Genomic DNA, 21,769 nt, shown 5'->3' with positions numbered 1-21,769 from the left:
AAAAGAATCGAACATTATTCTTTTACACGTCACGGCTGCCTAAAGTAAGATACTCAAGAGTATTTAAGCTATCTTATATACTGGCTCTCTGACAGGCAGATCGCTTTCTTCAGGAACATCACCAGTGAATGAAACTACTGCTGTCGACTTGACCTGACTCCACGCGGGGTGTAAGGCCTTCAAGAACTTATAGGAGAATTCCACGCCTCGGTCGAAGCTCTTTTGCTCTTCTAAATAGGTTGTGAAGTCAGTCGCAGTAAGCTTGAGTCACTGCGAAGATTCCCGACTCTTCCAGATGGAGGATCTACACGTCCAGGGACACATAATTCGCTCTCCTCTCTTCTGACACAATCCGCAGCATAACTCAATACATGGTCTCAAAGCAAAACCCCTCCTTCTCCTTCAGGTATATATATGGCCACAGTGCCCCCTTCCATCGTAGACCAAACATCAGCAAATTCCTCAGAATGCTCGATAAAATGAAATCCAGCCTGCACCAAAGTCTCCCACCTCTGACTTTCCAGTTGCTGATTGACAACTTGACGCAGCTCGCAACATTCGACTGTTTGCATTATATTCGCTGGGTAAAAAAGGAGATCATTGCCATCCTCGTCGTCTTAGGCAGTGCGGGCTTTCTCGGATGGGCCCTCGGCGCATCCTTCGTCCTCGAAACGTACTGCATTCGACGCAGTAGAATACATCGCTTCAACCACCTGTCCCCCGATGGATCTGCCGCATAGGCCCTGGTCACGGGAGCTTCTGGAGGAATTGGATATGAGATTGTTCGCGAGCTCGCAAGGAGAGGCTTTAACGTGATTCTCCATGGGCGGGACGAACAGGATCTACTAACCGCCATGGTGCGGATACACGAGGAGTTTCCTGTTCCAAAGTTTAAGATCCTTGTCGCTGATCCAACTGTCCTTGGAAGTAAAGATTTCTGGTACCGCAAAAGCTATGGGGACTGGAAGCTGGAGCGTAAACTTGACCTTGGGGTGATTAAGAATGAGCTGTCCAAGCTGAACTTGACAGTCTTGGTCGACTGTGCAGAAGGAAAAGCCAAGGAAACCAGCCTTGAATCGATTATCGAAGAAAATGAAAAGACTATTCTAAAAAACATCAACGTTGACGCTCTCTATCCAATACAGCTCTTTCGCACTCTTCTTCCGACCCTAATTGACAACGGTCCGTCTCTTTTAATGAACATCACCTCCCTAAGCGACAAAGGCATCCCACTCAAAGTCGCAACCTCAGCAAGCCGGACATTCCTTTCTAGAATGACCGAATCCTCGGCTCTGGAAATGAAACTCGAGGGTTACGACGTTGAAGCCTTGTGTGTACAGGTGTCGAGACATATGGATCAAACGGACAGCAGTCTTGCCAAAGCAATCATTGCGAGAGCCGGTAACCACCGGAGTGTTGTTGTCGGTCATTGGTATCAGTTTCTTTACAAAGGTCTAATCGATTTGCTTCTTGGATGGCTGTGGGACTGGTGCATGATACACTACATTCGTGGGAAGAGAGATAACGAATTCAAGGGAAGTTAAACATTTCCTTTTCCTCTTCATCCCCCTCTCTACTCCTTTCTATTCTTCAATAACAGTTGCGGGTGTTATGCCCGCATAGCTGTCTTCCCCATGCAAAGAGTTCTTCCTTGCTACTATCTCCGTCCCGTCCCCCCAATTCTTCCCTCAGATATTTATAGTAGTGTCGCCTGAAGCTGATCGTAGTTGGCTCGATGAAAACAGTCCTTTTAATACGAGTAAAATACCAATGGCCAAAATATGTAACAATCAAAAGCACTGCAGAATAATGCTTGCCTGCGGAAATCGATCGCAGTTGATGAAAATTCTGAAACCGCTGGTCGTTCAGACAGGGCGGATGAAGCTGCGTAAGCCTTCACGGCAATTGGCGAAAAGTTGCTGATTATGCGCTGTCATGCATACGCAAAATGCATGATTGAGCCCTGCAAATCAGTAAAGTCATGCAAAGTCCACCACTGTATTTTCGCTGACGCTGATGGTGGGTTTGGTACTGTGATCGTATTGAGATCGTGGCTCGTTGGTAAATACATAAGAAAAGACCTGGTCTATGACGATCCATGTAAAAAAAAAACTGCAAACAAAAATCCTCCTGTCCTCATCTAGGCGTGAGACTTTCTGCGGGTATCATCATCAACAGCAGAGGGAGTCTTGGGGCCACCAAAGCTAAACATATCCAAGAACGAGCTCCGCCTCTCGCCAGTGGCACCCTGGTCAAGCGACTCCCGTCTGCTCCCCGCAGGCGACGCCTTCTTGGCCCCTCCCCAAAAGTCCATGATGGAGCTCCTCCTCTGCTCGAGGGGCTTGGGGGGAGTGCAGACCATGATCTGCAGCTCGAGGTTCTCGATGTCGTTGTCAGTCTCGACCTTTGTGCGGCCGCAGTTGGAGAAGCTGGTGCCCGAGTAGAAGACGTAGCCGCTGAAGGGGCTGGCGAGGGCTGCTACGACGGCGCCCTTCTGACGCGCTACCTGCAGGGTTTGCTTGGAGAGCGTCTTGGCGTACCCTTGGCGCTTGTGGTGGGGATGCGTGATGACGGCATGGAGGAACATAACTTGGTCGTAGCGGGCGAGGTACGTCTGCTGAGTCTGCGTGATGCCTGATTGCAGTGCGGCAATTCTCTTTGCCGTCTTACTCTCGCCGTTGCTGGGGTCATCCGACAGACCAAACACTGTAGAAAATAAGGTTAGCGAAATTCGTAGCACTAAAACGAGGAGAAATAAGTGGGTGCCTTCACTCACCTCGCTGAATCTGTTCAGTGACGCCCTTTCCATCGTCCTCGTTCTGGTGAAGCGACTGGATAATTGCAAGGGAGACAGGGTCGTGAGTCTTGGGGGCATCGACTACGTAGCAATGCCAATTCTTGCTGTTGTCGTCAATGATCCTCTTCAGAACCGTCTCGACATGATTTGAGGCGGCTTCTGAACGGCCTGCTGAGGGGTAACAGTACAGCCAGACAGAATCATTTGACAACCCGCTGAGGATGATCTCCTTCAACGCGGGGACGTCTTGTTGTGTAGCGATACGGACGCCCATAACTGATACGTTGATCAATACAAAGAATAATAAGAGTAGTTGTTGAGTTCAAGTTCGGTTGGAATGAAGAAACACCAAAAGTCAAGGCAGTGAAAGGCTTGAGGATCAGCCAGCTTTCATAGTCGGTATAAATTTTTCACCCGCCGCCCGGCAGTAAAAAAAAACCCAGAAGTGGGCTTCTGAGGTTAGAGCCACGCAACGTCACACGCAAAGTGAATTTTGATCATGAGCCGATGCCAAGCCAAGCAACATGAGATCATAGCGGTGTCTGTCCAGGCCAAGTATTGGCCCTCTAGGGCGACGAGGCGCTGGCGGCCTCTCCTCCTCTCCACAGCGATCGCCTCATAGCGTATAGTGCGCCAAGTCTGGCAATTCCGCCATAGCCGTGTCATTTAAACATTTTAAGCTTAATCGACAAGGTTAAACAACGTCTGATGGTCATGTTTTGATGCAAATCGTATGAGAGGAATTGTTGATATCAGGTATAAATATGATATGATGCCTCTTGGTATTGAAGGGGAAAAAGCAAATGGTTATCGAGATTTGAGCGCCGAGATACAGGGATCTTTTGTGATCTGATGAGGAGATGGGTTTTCGGAAAGAATGCAACCTACGACACTCGGCATGCAGTACAACCTGTGCCTGGTTTGCTCTTATCGTACAGCGCGTTTGTCGCTCGTCAGAGCTTGACATGTCAGCAGTAAAAGTAAAACTGGGAACAGCCGAGGCATTAACGTACGCTGCAACATTAGTTCAGATCATCTCTCGTTCGAGGCAACGCCCAACCGTCATGCCATAGTTAGTAATACTTGTTTCACCGGGTCTGACGTTTGAACACTCAATCCTGAAGCATGTGCGACAACAAATATGGTCTATTCGCCAACATTTCGGCACTGGAAACTGGAGCTTTCCGGGCGGAAGCCTTTGAACTCACTCTTGATATGCACCCCGCAACAACATTGCGGGGAGAAATAGCTAAGCACGGCACTACCCATCCCCAGATCAAGAGACAGATACCCGATAAATACTATTTCTTAGCCTTGTCTCAACTTGTGGGGGTTCGTTCTTGTTTGAGAAGTTGAATGATAGGGCAGGCGCCGTGATTGGTTCGTGATGGCTACGAGGTCTAGGCATGACGGAGGTTGAACCACTTGGGGCAATCGTGAGGCGGACGTCTGAGCTGACGCGATATCCGCCTCAGAACCAACGAGTCGCAAAACAACAAACTGCCATTTAACTGTTTGGCTATGAAGTGATCTTGAGCTTCATTCCGTGGTCTTTGGACAATTACGGTTGCACTTCAATCAGCCCATTGCAAATACAAAGAGCGTCGTAGCTCTCTTGGCAGCGTCATGAGTCAATCGTACCACTCTCCACTCGGATCTTCTTCATGCAATTGGGGCTTGTGCCTGACAGTTACCAATTACTGCCATGACCCCAATTATATTGAACGTCTCTTTTCATTGACTACGAAAGTTTTATACTTTCCCCAGGCCAGCCCATCTACAGTGTGAAAACATACTCAGTTCCGCACTGCCACTTCTCAGCCAACAATCTTGTTTCACTACCACTCAAAGTACCCTCGTGCTGAATATCATGCTCCCTCGCCTTATCGAGCTTCTTGTTCCTCCGAGCAAGAAAGAATCTCAGAATAGTCGCCATAGCAATGCAAAGACCACTGAACGCTACGTTTGCGACGTTTGCTTGCCAATATCGTGGCCCTTGAGAGGAAGGGTAGAAGTACGATGCGTAGATAGATGCGAGATTGGATCCAGCATTAACCACGGCGTATGAGATGGCGCGCTTTGTCGATGGACGTGGTAAAGACGAAGATACCCAAGACAAGATGCAACCAAAGGATCCGTAGACTGACATCATCATGAAGGTCGAGATGTATCGAGCAGCCGTGTTGAGAGTCACAGCTGAGATGATGAACCCAACGCTACAAAATATCTGCGGCCAAACAACATGCAGCCATCGCTCGTTCACACAATCGCTATGCCAAGAGTTCGTGATACCCAGTGCTGCGGCAAACACATAAGGCGGCGCAGAGAGCAGAAGAGTGATAGTCGAGCTATAACCCAGCGTCTTGACAATAGTAGGAAAGAAGTTGGTAAAGGCTGCTGCTGTGTTGAGACCAAGCTGCATGATCCAGATCATGTAAAGCGCTGGATCAGTGAAGGCCATTTTAGCACCCTCCCAAGCTGATACATCAGCTCTGTCATCTTCCTTGCTGGCATCTTCGGCCATACGAAGAACTGCGATGCGGCGCTCTTCATCGCTGAGCCAGGCTGTTGTTGCTGGGTAGTCTGGGACGACAAAGTATGTCACGATGGCTGCGGGATAAGTGGCACACCCTTCGATGATGACTAGACGGAACTTAGTCGAGTTATAGAACACTGGAGAGGGGGACATACAGAGCCATCGCCAGTTGGCTAAGCCGGCCTTACCATCCATGCCAGCCATGATGGCACTTCCGAGAAGACCGCCAAATGCACCAGCCATCTGACCAGCTGCATACAGAACCGAGATACGAACTGCGAGTTCTTTCTTGGTATACCATGAACTAAACAAGAACAAAGCACCAGCTGTTCCAGTCAGACAAATTCTCATCATCGAAAAGAGTGAGTAACTTACGAAAGAACGGTGCCTCTACAAATCCAAGGATGAATCTCAAAGCTATCATTCCATGATAACTTTGCACAGTACCGGTGCAAGCACTAACAGTGGCCCAGCAGACCATGATACAAGGCTACCAATCCAAGTTAGCATTGTGAAATAACGTGCCTACCAAACACTTGACTCGGAAACATACCAAAAAGATCGACGGTCGCATCTTGTTTAGGATCATGTTAGTGGGTACCTGAGTCAGGATGTAACCCACAAAAAAGATGCTGATGACGGTATTGTACTGCTCGGCCACAAGACCGATGTCTTCTTCGAAATTACCGAGACGGGCGGTAGCGATGTTGTTGCGGTCGAGATAGTTGAGGATGTCTTTCATAGCGAGGTATTAGTCTTTGCTGGTATGATAAATGCAGCGAGCACTTACAGAGAAGCATCATTAGTGGCATCATTCGCTTATCGATTCTTCGAACGAGGGCTTTTTCTTTGATGTCGCGATTCTCGATATTGGCTGTTTCTCCACCGAGAGTCTCCAAATGGAGCTCCTCGCCTGTCTCTTTGACATCAGCCATGATGACAGACAATTCTGTTAATAAATTGATCACAAAATTACACTAATCAACAACGAAATTTGAGAGACCTTTTCAGGCGTATTTATTAACCCCATCAGCCTGCCCAGACCAAGCATCGCATTTCTTGCCGAGAACTCCACGACCAGAACCTGGGGTACGGGGGAGATAGTCTGGGGAAACCAAGACGAGCGGGGAAATAAACCTTGCAACGTAACCCCATGAATCATGTAGATCTTCAACTTGAACCAATCCAAGAACATTCCGAGCCGTTATCCGATGAGTGAGATGTGCTAGGAGGGACGTTTGTTGTATGTAGCCGAGCCAAGGAGATGAGCGAGTTGTATTGGTAATTCTCATGTAGTAGTGGCGACATCCGACCTGCATGGGAGGAGATACTGGAAGGAAGACGCGGGGAATATGGAGAGCTCGGAGCGAAGATCGATAATGGCCCCAGATTATTGATTCTGTTCTTGTGTTTGTATCATTTATATACCTGCTTTGACAAAAGTGCCGGGGGATCTCTTGAGAACCATACCCCAACCTTCAGACATTGTCTCTTCAGATCTCATTATGCCTTCAGCCGAAAATCCCATAGTCCTCCATATTGGCGACCCAATCAAGTACAACCACGATCTCTACAAGAAGCTTGAGTCAAAATTCACCATCATCCGCCCCTCGGCGGAAGAACGCCAACGCGGTGCTTTCCTCGAAGCTCTTCACCAGAAGAAATGGGGCGATTTTCATGCTGTCATGCGACCCTTTTGGATCACAGGTGGTGAAATGGGACGCTGGGACAAAGAACTAATTCCACTCTTGCCCAAGTCCATGAAGGTTTACGCATCAGCTGGTGCTGGATATGACTGGGCTGATGTTGACATCATGGTCGAAAACCGTATCCTTTATTGTAATGGAGCAGCTGCTTCGACTGAGGCTGTTTCTGACATGGCGCTTTACCATATCATTTCTGTGTTTAGGAATATGCAGTGGAGTAATATGGCTGCGAGAGGCAGTGAAGAGGAGTTTCGAGATGCACATGCTCATACGCAACTCACAGCATCCAACCCTCGCGGCCACACTCTGGGGATAATTGGTCTTGGCAACATTGGATACCAGATTGCTCTCAAGACTCATAAGGCTCTTGGTATGCGCATTGCATATTACGACCCCTTCCCCAAACCGCCAGAGCAAGAAGCAGCTATCGAAGCAACAAACTACCCCAAGCTGGAAGACATGCTTGCCATCGCCGACTGTATCGTCATAGCTGCCCCCGGTGCAGGTGGAAACAAGATTCTTGGCCGGGAGGAGATATCTAAGATGAAGAAAGGATCACGACTTGTTAACGTTGCACGCGGGAGTTTGGTAGACGAAGAAGCTGTGGCTGACTCCATGGATTCTGGACACTTGTTTGCAGTGGGCTTGGACGTTTTTGAGGATGAGCCGAGACCGAATCCGAGGTTGCAGAAGATGAGGAATGCAACTTTGACGTGCCATACTGCTGGCGGTGCACTTGATACGTCGATTGGGTTTGAGAGATTGGCTATGGAGAATGTTATGGCTGTGTTGGAAGGGAAGGATGCTATTACGCCGGTGAACAAGCACCTGTTCAAGTAGACTGAATAGGAGGTGCTAATTCCACACTATATTTATTTCGCATGAGAGGATTCTCTTGCGGAGAAATATTGAAAGCTAGGGGCTATTTCATGCAGTGAGGGTCAATTAAGACTACAACTGCTCCTCAGCTTAGTCCTTCTTCTCCATCCAAGGAACGCAAGCCTCGTAAATAGCTTTGAAACCAGGATACACAGCACAACGCTGGAAGATCCCATCATCAATAGTCCTTGCTGATTGGAGTGAAGCAGCGATGAAGAAGTCAGTGTAACTCGGCTTCTCACCCAACAAGAATGGCCCTTTGTCCCTGTTCGTCAACATCAAATCACTCAGCTCGCTCATCTTATCCGCGACACCTTGCCAAGTCTTCTCCTCTTTCTCTGGGTCCATCAAATCTTCCAGCTTACATCCCATTCGAGCTTCATTCTTGGCGCGAAAATACTGTTGAGATCGTGATGAGAGGATGAGGTTTTCGCGTGGCGTGACGGAGATGCGGAATGCAGGACCGACCGCACCGCGAGCTTTGGTTTCAATCTCGCGACCGAGCTCAGAAGTCAGAGGGAGTGGAGGGTTAGGGTAGGTTGATTCGAGGAAATCGGCGATGGCGGGCGAGTCCATGATGTATTTGCCGGTGGGGACATGGTGGATTGTTGGGACTGTGTAACCGGGAGAGCCTGAGCTGGAATCATGGGAGTCCAAGCCTCTGGTTCTCGTTAGTCGGCTTGTCATACCAATAGAAGTGAAGAGGATATTGAGTAAGAGATCGGATGACTCACAATTCCTTTAGCGTTGGCTCAATATCAGGGAACTCAAGGAATATGGTCTTATAAGGAATGCCCTTGTAGTTGAGCATCAAGCGGATCTTCCAAACGACGGGAGAGAAGCATGTGTTCTTGATACATGCAAGATCGTACAAGATAATCTCGGGCTGCATTTCATTGGCCATTGTGTTGTATTTGATTCTGAATGCAAAGTTGAAGATAATTTGTGAAGGAAATTGAGAGATGACGTTGCATAAAAGATGTTGGGAGGATAGTTGCCTGGAGCTCGTTCGTGCTATAATTAGTAGCATTTCTGCTGATAAATGCGGTAACGCCGTAATACGTCCAAACGAACCAGTCAAATTTGTCATTTCATCCCGTGCTAGCCGAGTCTAGGCTTGATAAGGAATAGCTATTAAATTGAGTAAATCGATAACGAAGCCATAAACAAGTCTCGAGTTTCAAAGACGCTGGACGCAGAACGCAGCATAGTCATCGCTCTCACTAATAGAGCAACTCCTATTGAATTTCAAGGCTCTTCCTCAACACTATGAGCTTTGGACAATATGTATATTTGGCTATCTATACAAGGATTAAATACCGGAGTAATAGAGCAATGATGCAGAAATGATTTCAAGTTTAAAGTCAGACCCATCCAGAATTTAATTCATCCACCGCTCAAGCCACTTGAGAATCGCATCAGGGTGACGCTGAAAGTGCAAGTATCCGTCCCATCTTCGAGTCGTTCCATTGATCCAGAAAAGCTCTTTGTCCTCAGCAGGAATAGCATCGAAGACATCCTGAACATCAGACCAGTGAGTAGCAAGATCATTGCGAACCTGGAACATGTACGTCGGGATGTTGACGTTCCTAGCCCAAGGAATAGGAGAGTATTCTTCGAGGTGAAGGGAAGCGCGCCAGTAGACCATATCGTCAAGTTCTTTAAGATAGTCAAGGTCGACACCAGCTGTTTGAAGGGTAACTTTGCTGCTCATATTGGCTGAGATCGGCTGGGGAAAGACAATGGTCCGGATGTCTTTAAATTCTTCAGGGTGTGTGCCCATGGCGAAGAAAGTAGCGCTACCACCCATGCATTGGGGGAATAGGCCGATGGTCATGTCCTTGGTGTCCTTGCGTTTGCGGATATAGCGAAGAGCACCGATGACATCGTAAGATTCATAGCGTCCACCAGAGTAAAGCACATTGTTGCCCCTACCACTCATGCCATAGTTTCGGAAGTCATGAGTAAGCACGTTATACCCAGCGTCATGAAGAATCTTGTAGTCGGGGATGAAGTTGACGTCGAAGTTGTTACCCAAGGGAGCAGTCAACGTGTTCCATGGTTCAATATGAGATGGAAGACCGGCCCTGTTAAATAGCCTAGGATGGTTCATGATTATAATCTTGTCCGATCCATTGCATGGGAAGAACCATCCTTCAAGAGGCACACCGTCCTCGGATGGAAACGTGACGGTTTCGTACTTGAGATTCAGCTCGTCGGGGCGATGTTAGAGAGGTGCTTCGGGCCAAATCCGGAAGCCATCGGCAATTTCTTCGAGGAATTCCATGATTTCAGGCTCAGTCATGTTAATAGGGGGACTGCTCTGGGCTGTACTCTGTTAGTATCGGGGTTCTCGAGATAGATAAAATGAACACTGAGCCTTACATTGCACCAGAGACAGTATCGCCGTAGCAGCGATGGAGAAAATGTTTCGACGCATGTTGGATACAATGAGAAAGGCGAAAGATTGTGAAGAGTTTGTGTTAAACTCTGTGGTTTCGAATCGTAGCGATAGACTCGAAAGGCATTTATACAAGTCTTGAGTCCCAGTATAGCAAATACATTGTACATTTGATTCGTCGATATATCAAGGCCGTGCAGAGGCTCAGCTCCGCGGATAGCAAGCTAACAGCTGCTCATCCCTACGGAGATGTCCACGGAGATCATCACCAAGACCAATATTACACGACTCAGGCAGGATCGTCACATATTAACAGGGATCAAGAGTAAGTATAAGCAGGCTAATATTGCTCTATCTATAAATAACAATAAAAAAGACTATATGACACTATTTTAGAGTACAGGTATCGAGCGCTCTCTCTTACAACTTCGCCTTAGGACCACTGCCGTTCTTACGGAACAGCACATCTGACTCAGGATAAGGATCGAACACAATGTCGTTAACAGGGTTGACCTCCGAAGCACGATGGAACAAGTCCTCGTAAACCTTGCCGTCAGAGCGACCAAGGGCGCTGTCAAGTTGCCAATCAGGGAATGACCAAGCATCAACAAGTCTGACGGCGTGAGGTCGGATCTCGTCGAGCAGTGAGAGAGTTCGCTTTGTGCGGGCGAGCTGGATTTGGCGAACAGTTGTAGCGGCACTGGTGAAGAACTCGGATGCGGAGCTCTGGAGGTTATGCAGAGCGAAGAGCTCAAAGAGCTTGTGCATGATGGCGAGGGTATTGGGGTCAAGGGACTTCTTGGTGGCTTCGTCTTGCAGAGCTTCGTGGAAGTTCTTGACGACTTGGTACTGAGCGTACGCGGTAGAGAGACGCCAGAAGTCAATGAGGAGGCTGTTCCAGGATTGCTTCTCCTCATCTCGGTGCTTGAGTGCCTCGAAGGTCAGGAAAGAGACACGCCATGCGAAAGCATCAACGAGGTCTTGATCGCTGTCGAGAACGTCGAAAGCAGCACCGATGTCCTGTCGGCGAATGAACTCCTTGAAGATACGAGAGATACCGTTATCAGGAGCCTTGCCTGCGAGAACAGCGCGGGCAGACTTGAGGAGATATCGGGCGACTTGCTGGGTAAGCATGTAGTTGTCACCCTCCCATGTGACGGTAGGAAGATAGTCAGCGTACCAGCTGCCAATGCCAGAGAAAGCCGAGTAGCCATGACCACCGCAAGCACGACGGCAGACTTCCAGGCCTTCAGCAGCGGTGGTGGAGGCAAAGGCCTTGAGGGAGCAGGAGATAGCGTGCAGATCGGCAAGGTGATCACTGCCGGGGCTGAGCTCCTCAGGACCAGGCTTGCGCTTGGCGTCGCCAGCATCGCGACGTTGAGCCATGCGCTTCTGGTTGGCGTTGTAGAGGTTGATCATAGCGCGACCAGTGAAGAAAAGCGCGTATGAAGAAGCGAGAAGAGGGAGAAGACGGTGCTGAACCATTGTGTAGTTGAGGACCTGGTTCTCACCAGTCTCGCTAGCATCAGCATCACGGTCCTGGAACTGTCGGCGAACAGCGCAGTATCGTGTAGCGATGGTGACACCACGAGCAAGAACAGACCCAGACTGGAAGACGATGGATGATCGGATGAATGTCAAGGTTCCGTAGATAAGGGCTGGGTTGGAAGGACGGATGTACTTTCCGGTCTCGGGATCAACGCCAGAGAAGCGGTTCAGCATGTTGACGTGAGGAATCTTGACGTTGTTGAAGAGCAGGAAGCCGTTATCCATGGTGTTGTAACCGAACTTGGGGCCGATATCTCCAACGTGGATATCAGGAAGAGGCTCATGGGTCTTCATGTCGCGAATAGGAACGACGAAAGGATGAGGACCGTAGGGCTTGCCGTTGAGGATAAGCTGTGCAACGACGACAGCGTGGTTGGCAGCCTTGCCCAGGGAACCGATCCACCACTTTGAAGCTGTGAGATGAGGCGAGTGAATAGTAAAGGTCTTGTCCTCAGGGTTCCAGGTAGCAGTAGTCTCCAGACCGCGAACGTTGGAACCATGGCCCAATTCAGTCTGAGCATAGCATCCAATGATCTCATAGTTTCTCGCCCTCTCAAGGAAAAGCTTGTGCTGCGCCGGTGTACCCTGCTCCTCAAGCGTCTTCAAGAACATAGTGGCATGAAGACCATAAGGCGTAGGCTCGCTGATCAGGTCATTGGCAGCATGATGCTCCTCATCATTCCAGTTATGCTTGACAGATAACCGTCTCAAAGCCTTAGCTCTAGCAAGCGCAGCCTCAAGTCTATCTGTTCGACCCCTGAAGTAGTTCTGCTCCTTGTCAAAAACAGGATCAGCCTGGAGAATCTTGAGAATCTTATCATTTCTCTCAAGGACTTCTTTTGTGAAGAGGAAAGTAGAGAGCTGGTCAACGTTGATGTCAGAGTTGGCGCGCTCTTGGGCCAGAAGCTCTGAACCCTGGGGGCCGGAGGGCTTGAGGGCCTTGACCCAGTCTGGATTTGGCGGAGGCATTGTTGGAGAGGTTTTGTGAATGTGCTTTACCCCGGATTTTGTTGAGGAGAGGAGAAAGGTTGATGATGAAATGTTTAGATTAAGGGGAGTTTGAACTTTATGGGGCGTCGCTCGGTCCAAGCGATGTCGGAAAATCGATGAGGCTAAGACTTGGATACCTCGGCTCTTTTAAAAAGTGGATCATGACGACGACGCTATTAGAGGGTGCCTCGGTATTTCGGTCGCTGATACATGATGAAAGAAGTCATGATAATGTGCAATATTATACTTTGGTAGTCTGAAGTACATAAGATTTCTTTGTAACAGTTTTTTTTTACAGTTTCCGACGCTCCTGTGCTTGAACTGTGCCGCTATCTTGTCTCCAAAAGATGGTCAACAATGACGCCAAAGATGGCATAAGCTCCGACGGACTTTTCGTATCTTTATTATTCCTGATCCGATCAGATAAGATAACAAGCCGAGGCTCTGCATGGGGTCCGGGGTACTCCAGATGATAGATGGGGTTCGATTCGACTTACCCGTGACAGAAAATGGCAGGTGATCAGACCATGACTCTTTAGCTTAACGCTCTGCATGAGTCCGTTCAACGCCTGAGATTATTTTCGCTGTTCTAGACTATCACGCAAGAGCTGGAGAAATTATCTTCCGTGCGGTCTAGAACATGGCCTTTGCCCCTGACTGTTATGTTATGTTATGTATATTTTTCGTCCGGGGGGGCCATCAGCCCCGAAAAGTCTCCTAAGGGAGCACAGGACGTGCTGAGCTAAACTATCTACAATCGCTGCCATACTGATCCTCGCTCAGGTCATCTGCAAGGCCTCTTGCGTCGGAGCCGTATACATGCTCGAGCGTTTTCTGTACTCATCCCCCCAAGAGGCACCTCTCTACTCGTAGCCAGCTCTACAGTAGTTGTCGGTGAAGCACGTCCCATGGACATCAATACAGTTGATCTCAGCAGAGCTTCCCTCCGGCAACGCTTCTATCTAGTTCATCCAGCATATCATCGGCACAAAGGCGCTTTACTTTCAAGAGGTCATCCCGTCAGCGGGAACTATTCCTCTCCAGCCTAGAATTCTCTTGCACAGATAGATCAAGTAGCTTTCCATACCCTAAGGCAGGAAGTCCATGATCCCCTAAGATCGCCAGTAGCTGCAACCCTAGAACCGTGCATCCTTAGGGAAAACCCTTGCAGGAGAAAACCCCAAGGCGGCTAGAACGCTGCTCTGTGGATGAGGTAGTCGCCTCGTTCCACGGTCTCCAGGTAAGCTCTGTACCATTTCGCCCCAGCGGTTTTGTCTAGTGGTCTCAGCCAGTGAGACAAATTGTCGAAGCCCGGTCGTGTTCCGGGCAGCAGCCGAGGCTGCAGAAAGAAAGAGGAGAGTCTCTGGGCAGTACGCGACTGCAGAGATCGGTCAAGCAGCTTCCGAGCTGCAAAAAGGGCAACGAATCGTGTGGGGTCCGTGCGTCAAGGTCGAGGGCACCAGAGGGCCCAGAAAGTCGAGCAGCCGAAGACTGTTTGTGTTGTTCGGGCAGCCAAAGCTGCAGAGGTCGGTCGGGGCAGCGATAAACTGCAGGCGGAGGTGAGAGTGAGGGTGAGGGCACGATGACCCTCGATGTCAAGCAGCAAGATGCTGCGAATGTCGTCTGGGCAGCCGAGGCTGCAGAAGTCGGTCGTACGGGAAGTCGAGGGGCACAGAGGCCGGAATATCGCAGGCTCGCGAAGCCGAAATGTCGAGGTGAGAAGAAGTCGTAGATAAGACAAATGAAATGGTGCCCGGAGGCGATGTCAAGAGCTCGCGAAGCTCAGTGCCGTTGAAAACACTTGTCACGAAGAAAGGTCAACTCTCTGAATCCCTTTCTTCCAGCAGCTGTTAGGGTCCCGCTAGTCCCGCAGCTGCTTTGTTGCCATTTTGGCCTGTAAAAATTTTCTGCCCTAGCAGAACGCTAACAGCGGGTGCCAAGGAAAAATTTTTACAGGAGAGAGTTGCCTTTGCCCCTGACTCCGCGGCAAGGACAGCTCTATAGGGTAAGTTAAAGCTGCATGCTTGGCTAGTGGGTCAACATCAGCATTGATCTGATGCAGTAAACTCAACACGATACTCGACTTGAAATAATTCAGTGTTTTTGGAATATTTAGCTGAATAATCTTCTTTGAGGTTTTTGAATAGGTTATTTTCTTTTTCATCTTCTTTTATCTCTAGCCTGTTGTTTCTAACGTCAGTAGTCGTGTTGCTGAGAAGCCGTTTAAGAGACTCATTCGGAAGCCTTTCTCTTGAGGCTTGTGGCTGAAAGCTTGTACCTACTACGAAGGACGTAAAAACCAAGCTACATTTTAAGCATGAGTGACAGTAAAGAGTATATTGCCTACATGCGTTCATTTGTATTCTTTATTTTTGTGTTAGGGTTGAAGCTTTTTTAACCCCTTAGCCGTATTACCTCATCAAAGAACGTAAAACCCTTTCCCATGAAGGTGATAAACATTGCTCTGCTTAGATGTCTTGGGATTGTTCTCTACTTTGTAGTTTCAAAGCAACCGCTTTAGAGAGCTGAGCTGGCATGACTTACGACTTGCATCAGCGGCTCATGTGAACGAGAATGAAACAGGAAATGAAAGAGCGAGAGTGAGAGACGCGTAAAATTACATCACAACGTTGCATATCAAGGATGACGTAGCCGCGCAGCGTTGTTACTGTTTCCAGACATCCTTTCTTCCATTGATTGACACCACGCATTCCGCGGGCGGACCAATCTCTAATAAGCTTTCGTATAAATAAATCGAAGGACGTGACAGCCATGATGTGCTACATGGGTCGCCCCACTTGGTGAACTTACCGACTTACGAGCACAGCCTTGCAGGGATATCCAGACGAAGGAGAAGAATCATTTCTTCTTCCACGTCGACGAGAGAAACTTTGTGATACTGTTACTTAAAGTTAAACGTCAAATATACTCAAAGAGATGACGTACAAGCCCAATTGCCGACGGTGAACTGACGCTCCGGCTCAGTGTAATACGACTCCGGGTCCGAGTCGGAGGTCAAAGTTCCAACGTCGAGGGCGTTGTGCCGAATTCCCGGGAGCTGCACCAACAAACATGATTCTAACGTACCTAGTGTGAGCTGCTTGAAACAGAAACCTCCGAAAATACTCGTTTAAACGGCGTTGTCTCAGCTGAGGCTCAAGTACCTTTTCAAAAAACTCCCTGATGTTATTCTGTTGCCTCGAATCCTTCCAGCACCGTTGACGCGTCCCGCAAACTCAATAATCACCAACGCCAAAAAAAGCCACCTCCATGCCCCCTATCCCATCACATAAACCGTGCCGTGCTTACGCTTCTCAAAAGGCGCAGTCGTATAACCGTAGCGCCAAAATGGCACTATCGTGACATGAAAAAACCCGCGGCGTTGTAAGGTCCTTAGGTCCAGAACGTGTCTCGACCATGTTCTCGATCGCTTCCATTGGTGGAAGCGTATACTTCTCCACCGAAACTAACCTCGTCGGGTAGCACCCGAAAAAGGTGCCTAACCACTTCGGAAATCCCTTGAAACTCAGTAGCGTTGTTGAGATGGTGGTGGTTATAATTATTACCCCGTTGGACCCCTCTTTTTCGTTCCTCGGATTTGAGAACTGTAGACACTACGTACGAGGGATATCATGGAGTCGAGGCTTACTTACAATGATGCGAGTTCGTCGGAGGAGATTATCGTGAGGAGACATCCTCCCAGGGTCATTTTTGTGCGACACATGAGGACCAATTGGCTCAAGTATGCTACGGGTTTATTGCTCATACTGTAAGTTATTCGCGAACATTTTCAGGGTCCTTGCTCATGGGTCTGCAGGTCGATCAGCCAGTTAATCTACATCACCCGCCTCGGTACGGGAATGGTCCGTATACCAAACGATCCCTACGATTTACGGTTCGGTCACCTCAGTCACGACAGTCCTGAAATCTGGGACGATAACCATCAATCATTCCTCCGAAGCGCTCGTCCTGTACCGATCCACTCGCATAATGACTACACACGGCATATCCCACTGTTTGAAGCCCTCGGCTCTGGGTGTATCAGCATCGAAGCTGATGTTCATCTACGACATGACAACCTTTTTGTTGCGCACTCGCGATTGAACATGAATCCCCACCGAACGTTACAAGGATTGTACCTGAAGCCCCTCCAGCGCATGTTGGAAGCGCGGAACGCGGGAGTGAAGAATGATGACTGGCAGGGCTTTTTCGAAATGGCACCCAAACAAACCGTCACGCTCCTCGTTGATCTCAAAACAGCTGGCCCGGAAACATTCGATGTGTTAAACGCCCAGCTCCAGCCTCTAAGAGACCTCGGCTACTTGACATATTGGAACGGCACAGAGAGAATCATCCGACCTCTCACTGTAGTCGGAACTGGAAACACCCCCTTCGAGTCCGTTCTAGCCATGAACTCTACACATCGAGATATTTTTTGGGACGCCAAGCTCGAGCGTCTCGTCTCAATGGACGATGACTTCTCAACAAACCCTCCCACATACAAATTCAACCGCTCCAACTCATACTTTGCCTCAACGAGATTCGAGAACGCTATTCTGTACAGGTCAAACTTCCAGCGCATACTGGAAACCCCGCCATCAAGAGAACTTGACATGGCGTTAACGCAGATTGAGCAAGCCAAGGCTCGTGGCCTACTGGCAAGGTACTGGGATACTCCTTCAAAACCACCGAATGTGAGGGATATTGCCTGGAGGGTGTTGATAGACAACGGCATCGGAATCCTCAACATGGATGATATGGGGCTTGTGAGGGGGAGGGCTAGAGGCTGGGGTGCTTTGGGTCGTGATTATCTCTGACGTAGCGAAATGTTTTATACCATGTCATGATAGATTATACATCGAGTTTCTGATTTTTAAGCCGTTGATCAACTTGATCCATCATGTCTACATCTGCCACCTTCGATTCAACGCTGGTCACCTGCCCCTGCCGACTCCGTGCATGCTTTGGACTAGCTACCCCAGACCAATGAACAGGAGCATAATTGTGATTGGCAGACAACGCTTAACAGCTGCCGAAACCGTAACCCTGGTGTCATCCGTGCTTGGCTGCGCCACGGCTGAACGTCTTTCCGCGGAGCCCTTGTCCGGCCGTCAGCATGAATGACTGTCAGCAATCTTACGATTTTTCAACATACTCCACTGCCAACATCTTCCAATACGTCGTTCCTTTCGAGAAGTAATACCTTGCACGTATCATACAAATGTCTCAGAGTCATTTAGAAATTTTCAACCCTGGGACTGACGTTGTGAGCCTGCCCTCGTTCACGCAGTTCTTATCACTCCCAGCAGAGATACGAGTCTCAATATAGACATAGTCTCTACGACATCAAAGAATCATCAAAATCTTCCTCAGGTCGCACGCCAGCTTCTGTGTAAATCGTACTAGGAAGGGCATTCACTCTCCTTCGCTAAAACCCGGGGAGGATGATCCACCCTACTATCCGGTTGTTGACGGCCGCCAACTCCTCAGCAAGCTTCTCAGAGTCAATGCAGAATCCAGACAGGTAGCGCTGTCGTTTCATAGGGTTCATCTCCCCTGTTGGTTGACGGTCGGAGAATCCAAACATCGCCTCACCCCTTGGACTTCCGGAACGATCCATTATAATCCTGAATATGATTTTTTCCATATAAAGCAAGACACGAAGGCTATAATTGACTTTGTCTGCGACTTGAAGACAAAGTATGATCCGCGTAATATCGGACTCAGAAACCTTGCCCTCGGCCGCGATCAGCTGGGAGGACGTCCAACCGGTCTTGACGCAATAGGGCCATCAGAAATTACATCCGCAAAAGTGAGAACCTTCAAGGAAATCATCAGTGAGCTCAATGAAGTTTGGTTGGTCTCTATCCAGGAATGCACTCGGCAGATGATTGGCGATGAAACTGGATGGCCAACAATCCACAAGAGGTTCCTCGACAGATCATTTCCCAGTCATGCTACACCACATAGCTTCGATCGTATTGGGCCTGATCCTCGTACTATCGAAAACTATCTAAGCCATCTTCACGTCCACGATCCAAAGCGTTTATATGATTCATGGCTTCAAGTTCTCGAAAGGATAGGAGTAAAACCATGTGAAGAACGATACCGTCTGTTGCTCGCTTTCCGTCCTGGTCACAACATATGTAAGCTCAGGGATGCTGAGGATTGGTTGCAGCGGGAAGAAAGTAGATGGACAGCAAAGCCTGACAGTAGGAGGCCTTCCTATGAACAAGAAATAGAGAGTGTTGCAGCTTCGGAAACCCCAGAAATTCGAGATGAAGATCTCAGCAAGGCTGTGAGGCCGGCTTTTGGATTTTGGCTTTTTCCTGTCGATGCATTCTCCGATGAGAACGAATCTGCAGAGCCACAGGATACGAGTGATTCTTTTGATGTTAGGAAGCATCGGCCTGAGCTGGTGCTCCTCAGGCTGAATGGAGGGGAGACGGATCGGAATGTGTCGAGAGAGGTTGAGGCTCACCATAGTATCGCCTTTGAACCTCGGTTACGAGGACTACCGATGCGAAAGAAAATAACATCAAATGTCGGGAGAGTTAGACGTCCTCGTCCATCGTATACTACCGAAGACGTGAGTCAAGAGTCATGATGTTGGAACTCAAGCTTATAGTCTATTCATACGCCATTTTAATGTCTAAACCCGTCTTTTTTCCCTGATGAATCCCCATAACCTTTTCAAATTTTGGTCTTGATCCCAAACCAGTTTCCCGCTAGGACGGCGCGTGATGCAAACAAGCAACCCAGGCCTAGAGCTAGAACTCCCATAAGGAAGCCGCTGAGAGCTTGAGTTCCCATCTTCTCTATCATTGTGCCGCTACTTGGGATTGCAATGAGTAGAGAGAAGCTAATGACGAAATTCATGGTCCCTGAGCTAATTAGCGAAGTGATATCTCGAGGAAGCTGAGGGTCATACCGTAATATCGTCCGTAATCTTTTGGTTCACATGTCTTGCCGACACAGACTAAAACTGTTAGTGATGTTTTTATCATTGGAAATGATTCAAATGAATCTTACCTGGTGTTATAGATAAGAAACCCCCAGAACAAAAACCCCAGATGCCTGTAAAGACGTACAACACGACACTGTTGTCGCCAAAGGGGACAAATAGTGTCCCCATGAAGACCAACGTCAAAGCCATCATAAATATCAAAACATTATAATGGCCTAGCTTATCACCAACCAAGCCGGGAATAACACGACCGAAAGCCGAAGCACCGCCGATGATTGAAACCAGAGTGTAGCCAGTTTCGGCTGTCAAGCCAGCCTGAATTGCAAAAGTCGGCAACAGGCCACCAATTCCATAAAGAACAAACTGCGTGGCAAAGAACATAACACAGACCAGTGTGAAAGCCACAGAACGGAAGGCAGAGAAGTTGAGAAGAGAGAGGCCGCCTTTCTTCGCTATCGGCATGTTGACGAGCTTGACAAGTCGACGGTAAGGAATGAAGCAGATTGTTCCGAGTGTGAAGATGCCAAGGATGACGAAGGCCAGCACTCTCATCGACCAGCTCCAACCCAACTTTGGGAGCAGTGATCGAAGCATTATCGGAAAGATCACTGTTCCTGTCGATGAGCCGGTGAGGGCTATTCCGATAGCGAAGCCACGTTTTCGAGAAAAGAGTTTCGCGACCACTGCTACGGGGATAGTTCCAGCAATAGCAGTTGATAGTCCGCCAAAGATTCCAAAACAGAGCATGAAGTGCCAGTATTGGCTGCACTCAGCCAGCAGAACAAACATGATGACGATGCCGCCTCCCCCAACAATACTCATAGCAAAAGGACCGCGCTGGTCAAGGAACGAACCGACTTGAATGGCGACAAGCATTGAAACAAACATATACATGCCAGGGATCCAGCCAATATCACCAGCTGAATAATCGGAAAGCTGATTTAGCTCTAGGTAAGATTGGAACGTTCCGACAGACTGCATCATGCCTGGGCGACGTCAACGACGGGTGATAGGGCCGAAGTGGCGTTGTACTTACCATATGTGGGCATCAGGAACAAAAAGCTGCCAAAGACACATATCCAAGCTGCGAAACTCTTCTCAATGTCTACAATCGCTGATTCGTTGTCCTCGACAGAGGGCGCATTCGTTGTGGCGGTCTGTGGCTCACTAGCCGCCGCTTCGGCAGTCTTTTCCGGTGAAGACATCGTTACTTGCCTTTACTACATCAACAGCTACAGTGTAGCTCTCAGTGTAGAAAATCTTGACGATATAACCTGATGTTGCCAAAAACGAATTGATGTTGAGCCTGAAAAAAATGACTGATGTCGGCTACGCGACCCGACGCCGGGTATCGCACCCCAGAATGTGATTAACCCAAAAGGTGCATCAAAATCGCAGGTCTCCGCGATCGAACTCCACTTTGGCAGATTCATAATCGGAGATTACAAATGCATTTCTGGGCAAGGTAACCGTTTCTGTCATAGGAGGGCGTTCTTTCCGCGGACTCCATGTACGTGCGTTGTCAGAGTGGTTGTAAGAGCGGTAGTTACAAGCGGTAATCAGAGACAAAAGTTGAGTACCTCTATCATATTATTCATATTGTATTATTTTGTTAAGTCTATAGCCTTTTTACAAAAATGCACCAGACCACTACAAGACACCTTCATCACTTCCGCTTGTCCCCAGCGGAATGGCTGCTGCAAAATATGGCCAGCCTAATATAAGCACTTACTTGCCAAGCTCCAGTACCCCCGATGGACCAATGCTAAGCTTGACCCCAGGCTTAGTAGCCCAAATGACATCCGGATGAGCGATATACAACCATGGCGGATTTTCATGCACTCTCTTCAGAGCCTCCGCATACGCCTTATTCCTATCATCTCCCTTTGCCGCTATCCTCGCCTTTGCAAACAACCTCTGAAACTCATCATCATAGTACCCCAGC

At 48.6% G+C, this 21,769-nt stretch overlaps 13 protein-coding genes across 14 annotated transcripts in view; 4 read left to right on the top strand and 9 right to left on the bottom strand.

Moving 5' to 3' along the window:
* Positions 1-854: 854 nt before the first annotated feature.
* FOXG_03893 (uncharacterized protein) lies at positions 855-1,544 on the top strand (the record flags this gene model as incomplete). Its single annotated transcript, XM_018381760.1, has 1 exon — positions 855-1,544. The coding sequence occupies one exon, from the start codon at positions 855-857 to the stop codon at positions 1,542-1,544; it is 690 nt and encodes a 229-aa protein (XP_018238331.1).
* On the bottom strand, positions 1,443-3,296 carry FOXG_03892 (uncharacterized protein). Its single transcript, XM_018381759.1, has 2 exons — positions 2,777-3,296; positions 1,443-2,706 (listed from the first exon to the last, which is right to left on the bottom strand). The coding sequence occupies exons 1-2, from the start codon at positions 3,069-3,071 to the stop codon at positions 2,141-2,143; spliced, it is 861 nt and encodes a 286-aa protein (XP_018238330.1). The 5' UTR covers positions 3,072-3,296; the 3' UTR covers positions 1,443-2,140.
* A 1,278-nt stretch (positions 3,297-4,574) lies between these two features.
* Positions 4,575-6,268, bottom strand: FOXG_03891 (uncharacterized protein; the record flags this gene model as incomplete). Its single annotated transcript, XM_018381758.1, has 4 exons — positions 4,575-5,659; positions 5,709-5,823; positions 5,887-6,068; positions 6,124-6,268. 4 exons carry the CDS (start codon positions 6,266-6,268, stop codon positions 4,575-4,577), a joined length of 1,527 nt encoding a protein of 508 aa, XP_018238329.1.
* On the top strand, positions 4,814-7,879 carry FOXG_03890 (alcohol dehydrogenase; the record flags this gene model as incomplete). The annotated part of the gene is made up of 2 exons (XM_018381757.1): positions 4,814-4,891; positions 4,957-7,879. The coding sequence occupies exon 2, from the start codon at positions 6,839-6,841 to the stop codon at positions 7,877-7,879; it is 1,041 nt and encodes a 346-aa protein (XP_018238328.1). The 5' UTR covers positions 4,814-4,891; positions 4,957-6,838.
* Positions 7,791-8,912, bottom strand: FOXG_03889 (uncharacterized protein). Its single transcript, XM_018381756.1, has 2 exons — positions 8,653-8,912; positions 7,791-8,579 (listed from the first exon to the last, which is right to left on the bottom strand). The coding sequence occupies exons 1-2, from the start codon at positions 8,820-8,822 to the stop codon at positions 8,009-8,011; spliced, it is 741 nt and encodes a 246-aa protein (XP_018238327.1). The 5' UTR covers positions 8,823-8,912; the 3' UTR covers positions 7,791-8,008.
* Positions 8,913-9,299: 387 nt separating this feature from the next.
* Positions 9,300-10,031, bottom strand: FOXG_03888 (uncharacterized protein; the record flags this gene model as incomplete). Its single annotated transcript, XM_018381755.1, has 1 exon — positions 9,300-10,031. One exon carries the CDS (start codon positions 10,029-10,031, stop codon positions 9,300-9,302), a length of 732 nt encoding a protein of 243 aa, XP_018238326.1.
* A 114-nt stretch (positions 10,032-10,145) lies between these two features.
* FOXG_18682 (uncharacterized protein) lies at positions 10,146-10,358 on the bottom strand (the record flags this gene model as incomplete). The annotated part of the gene is made up of 2 exons (XM_018398821.1): positions 10,146-10,246; positions 10,304-10,358. The coding sequence occupies 2 exons, from the start codon at positions 10,356-10,358 to the stop codon at positions 10,146-10,148; spliced, it is 156 nt and encodes a 51-aa protein (XP_018238325.1).
* A 274-nt stretch (positions 10,359-10,632) lies between these two features.
* On the bottom strand, positions 10,633-12,957 carry FOXG_03887 (acyl-CoA oxidase). Its single transcript, XM_018381754.1, has one exon. It carries the CDS (start codon positions 12,834-12,836, stop codon positions 10,740-10,742), a length of 2,097 nt encoding a protein of 698 aa, XP_018238324.1. The 5' UTR covers positions 12,837-12,957; the 3' UTR covers positions 10,633-10,739.
* Positions 12,958-14,187: 1,230 nt separating this feature from the next.
* FOXG_18681 (uncharacterized protein) lies at positions 14,188-15,629 on the bottom strand. 2 transcript variants are annotated; one of them, XM_018398819.1, is made up of 2 exons: positions 14,937-15,621; positions 14,188-14,885 (listed from the first exon to the last, which is right to left on the bottom strand). In XM_018398819.1, the coding sequence occupies exons 1-2, from the start codon at positions 15,212-15,214 to the stop codon at positions 14,708-14,710; spliced, it is 456 nt and encodes a 151-aa protein (XP_018238322.1). In that variant the 5' UTR covers positions 15,215-15,621; the 3' UTR covers positions 14,188-14,707. The 2 variants fall into 2 exon arrangements, with proteins under 2 accessions (XP_018238322.1, XP_018238323.1); XM_018398820.1 differs by having other exon boundaries at positions 14,188-15,629.
* A 737-nt stretch (positions 15,630-16,366) lies between these two features.
* FOXG_03886 (uncharacterized protein) lies at positions 16,367-17,772 on the top strand. Its single transcript, XM_018381753.1, has 2 exons — positions 16,367-16,626; positions 16,675-17,772. The coding sequence occupies exons 1-2, from the start codon at positions 16,490-16,492 to the stop codon at positions 17,672-17,674; spliced, it is 1,137 nt and encodes a 378-aa protein (XP_018238321.1). The 5' UTR covers positions 16,367-16,489; the 3' UTR covers positions 17,675-17,772.
* Positions 17,773-17,973: 201 nt separating this feature from the next.
* Positions 17,974-19,464, top strand: FOXG_03885 (uncharacterized protein; the record flags this gene model as incomplete). The annotated part of the gene is made up of 2 exons (XM_018381752.1): positions 17,974-18,053; positions 18,264-19,464. 2 exons carry the CDS (start codon positions 17,974-17,976, stop codon positions 19,462-19,464), a joined length of 1,281 nt encoding a protein of 426 aa, XP_018238320.1.
* FOXG_03884 (uncharacterized protein) lies at positions 17,998-21,141 on the bottom strand. The gene is made up of 4 exons (XM_018381751.1): positions 20,861-21,141; positions 19,890-20,810; positions 19,789-19,836; positions 17,998-19,741 (listed from the first exon to the last, which is right to left on the bottom strand). Exons 1-4 carry the CDS (start codon positions 21,027-21,029, stop codon positions 19,551-19,553), a joined length of 1,329 nt encoding a protein of 442 aa, XP_018238319.1. The 5' UTR covers positions 21,030-21,141; the 3' UTR covers positions 17,998-19,550.
* Positions 21,142-21,552: 411 nt separating this feature from the next.
* Positions 21,553-21,769, bottom strand: part of FOXG_18680 (uncharacterized protein) — a gene marked incomplete at its 3' end in the record, with an annotated part of 1,551 nt that continues 1,334 nt past the window's right edge. The window contains exon 2 of the mRNA XM_018398818.1: positions 21,553-21,697. Within this exon, the coding sequence (XP_018238318.1) occupies positions 21,553-21,697 (145 nt within the window). The remainder of the gene's footprint in view (positions 21,698-21,769) is intronic.

This window comes from Fusarium oxysporum, chromosome 4 (genome assembly GCF_000149955.1).
Source record: "Fusarium oxysporum f. sp. lycopersici 4287 chromosome 4, whole genome shotgun sequence".
NCBI classification, from domain to species: Eukaryota; Fungi; Ascomycota; class Sordariomycetes; order Hypocreales; family Nectriaceae; genus Fusarium; species Fusarium oxysporum.
Note: the sequence above shows the minus strand (reverse complement) of the source record. Positions and strands in the feature narration are given on the sequence as shown.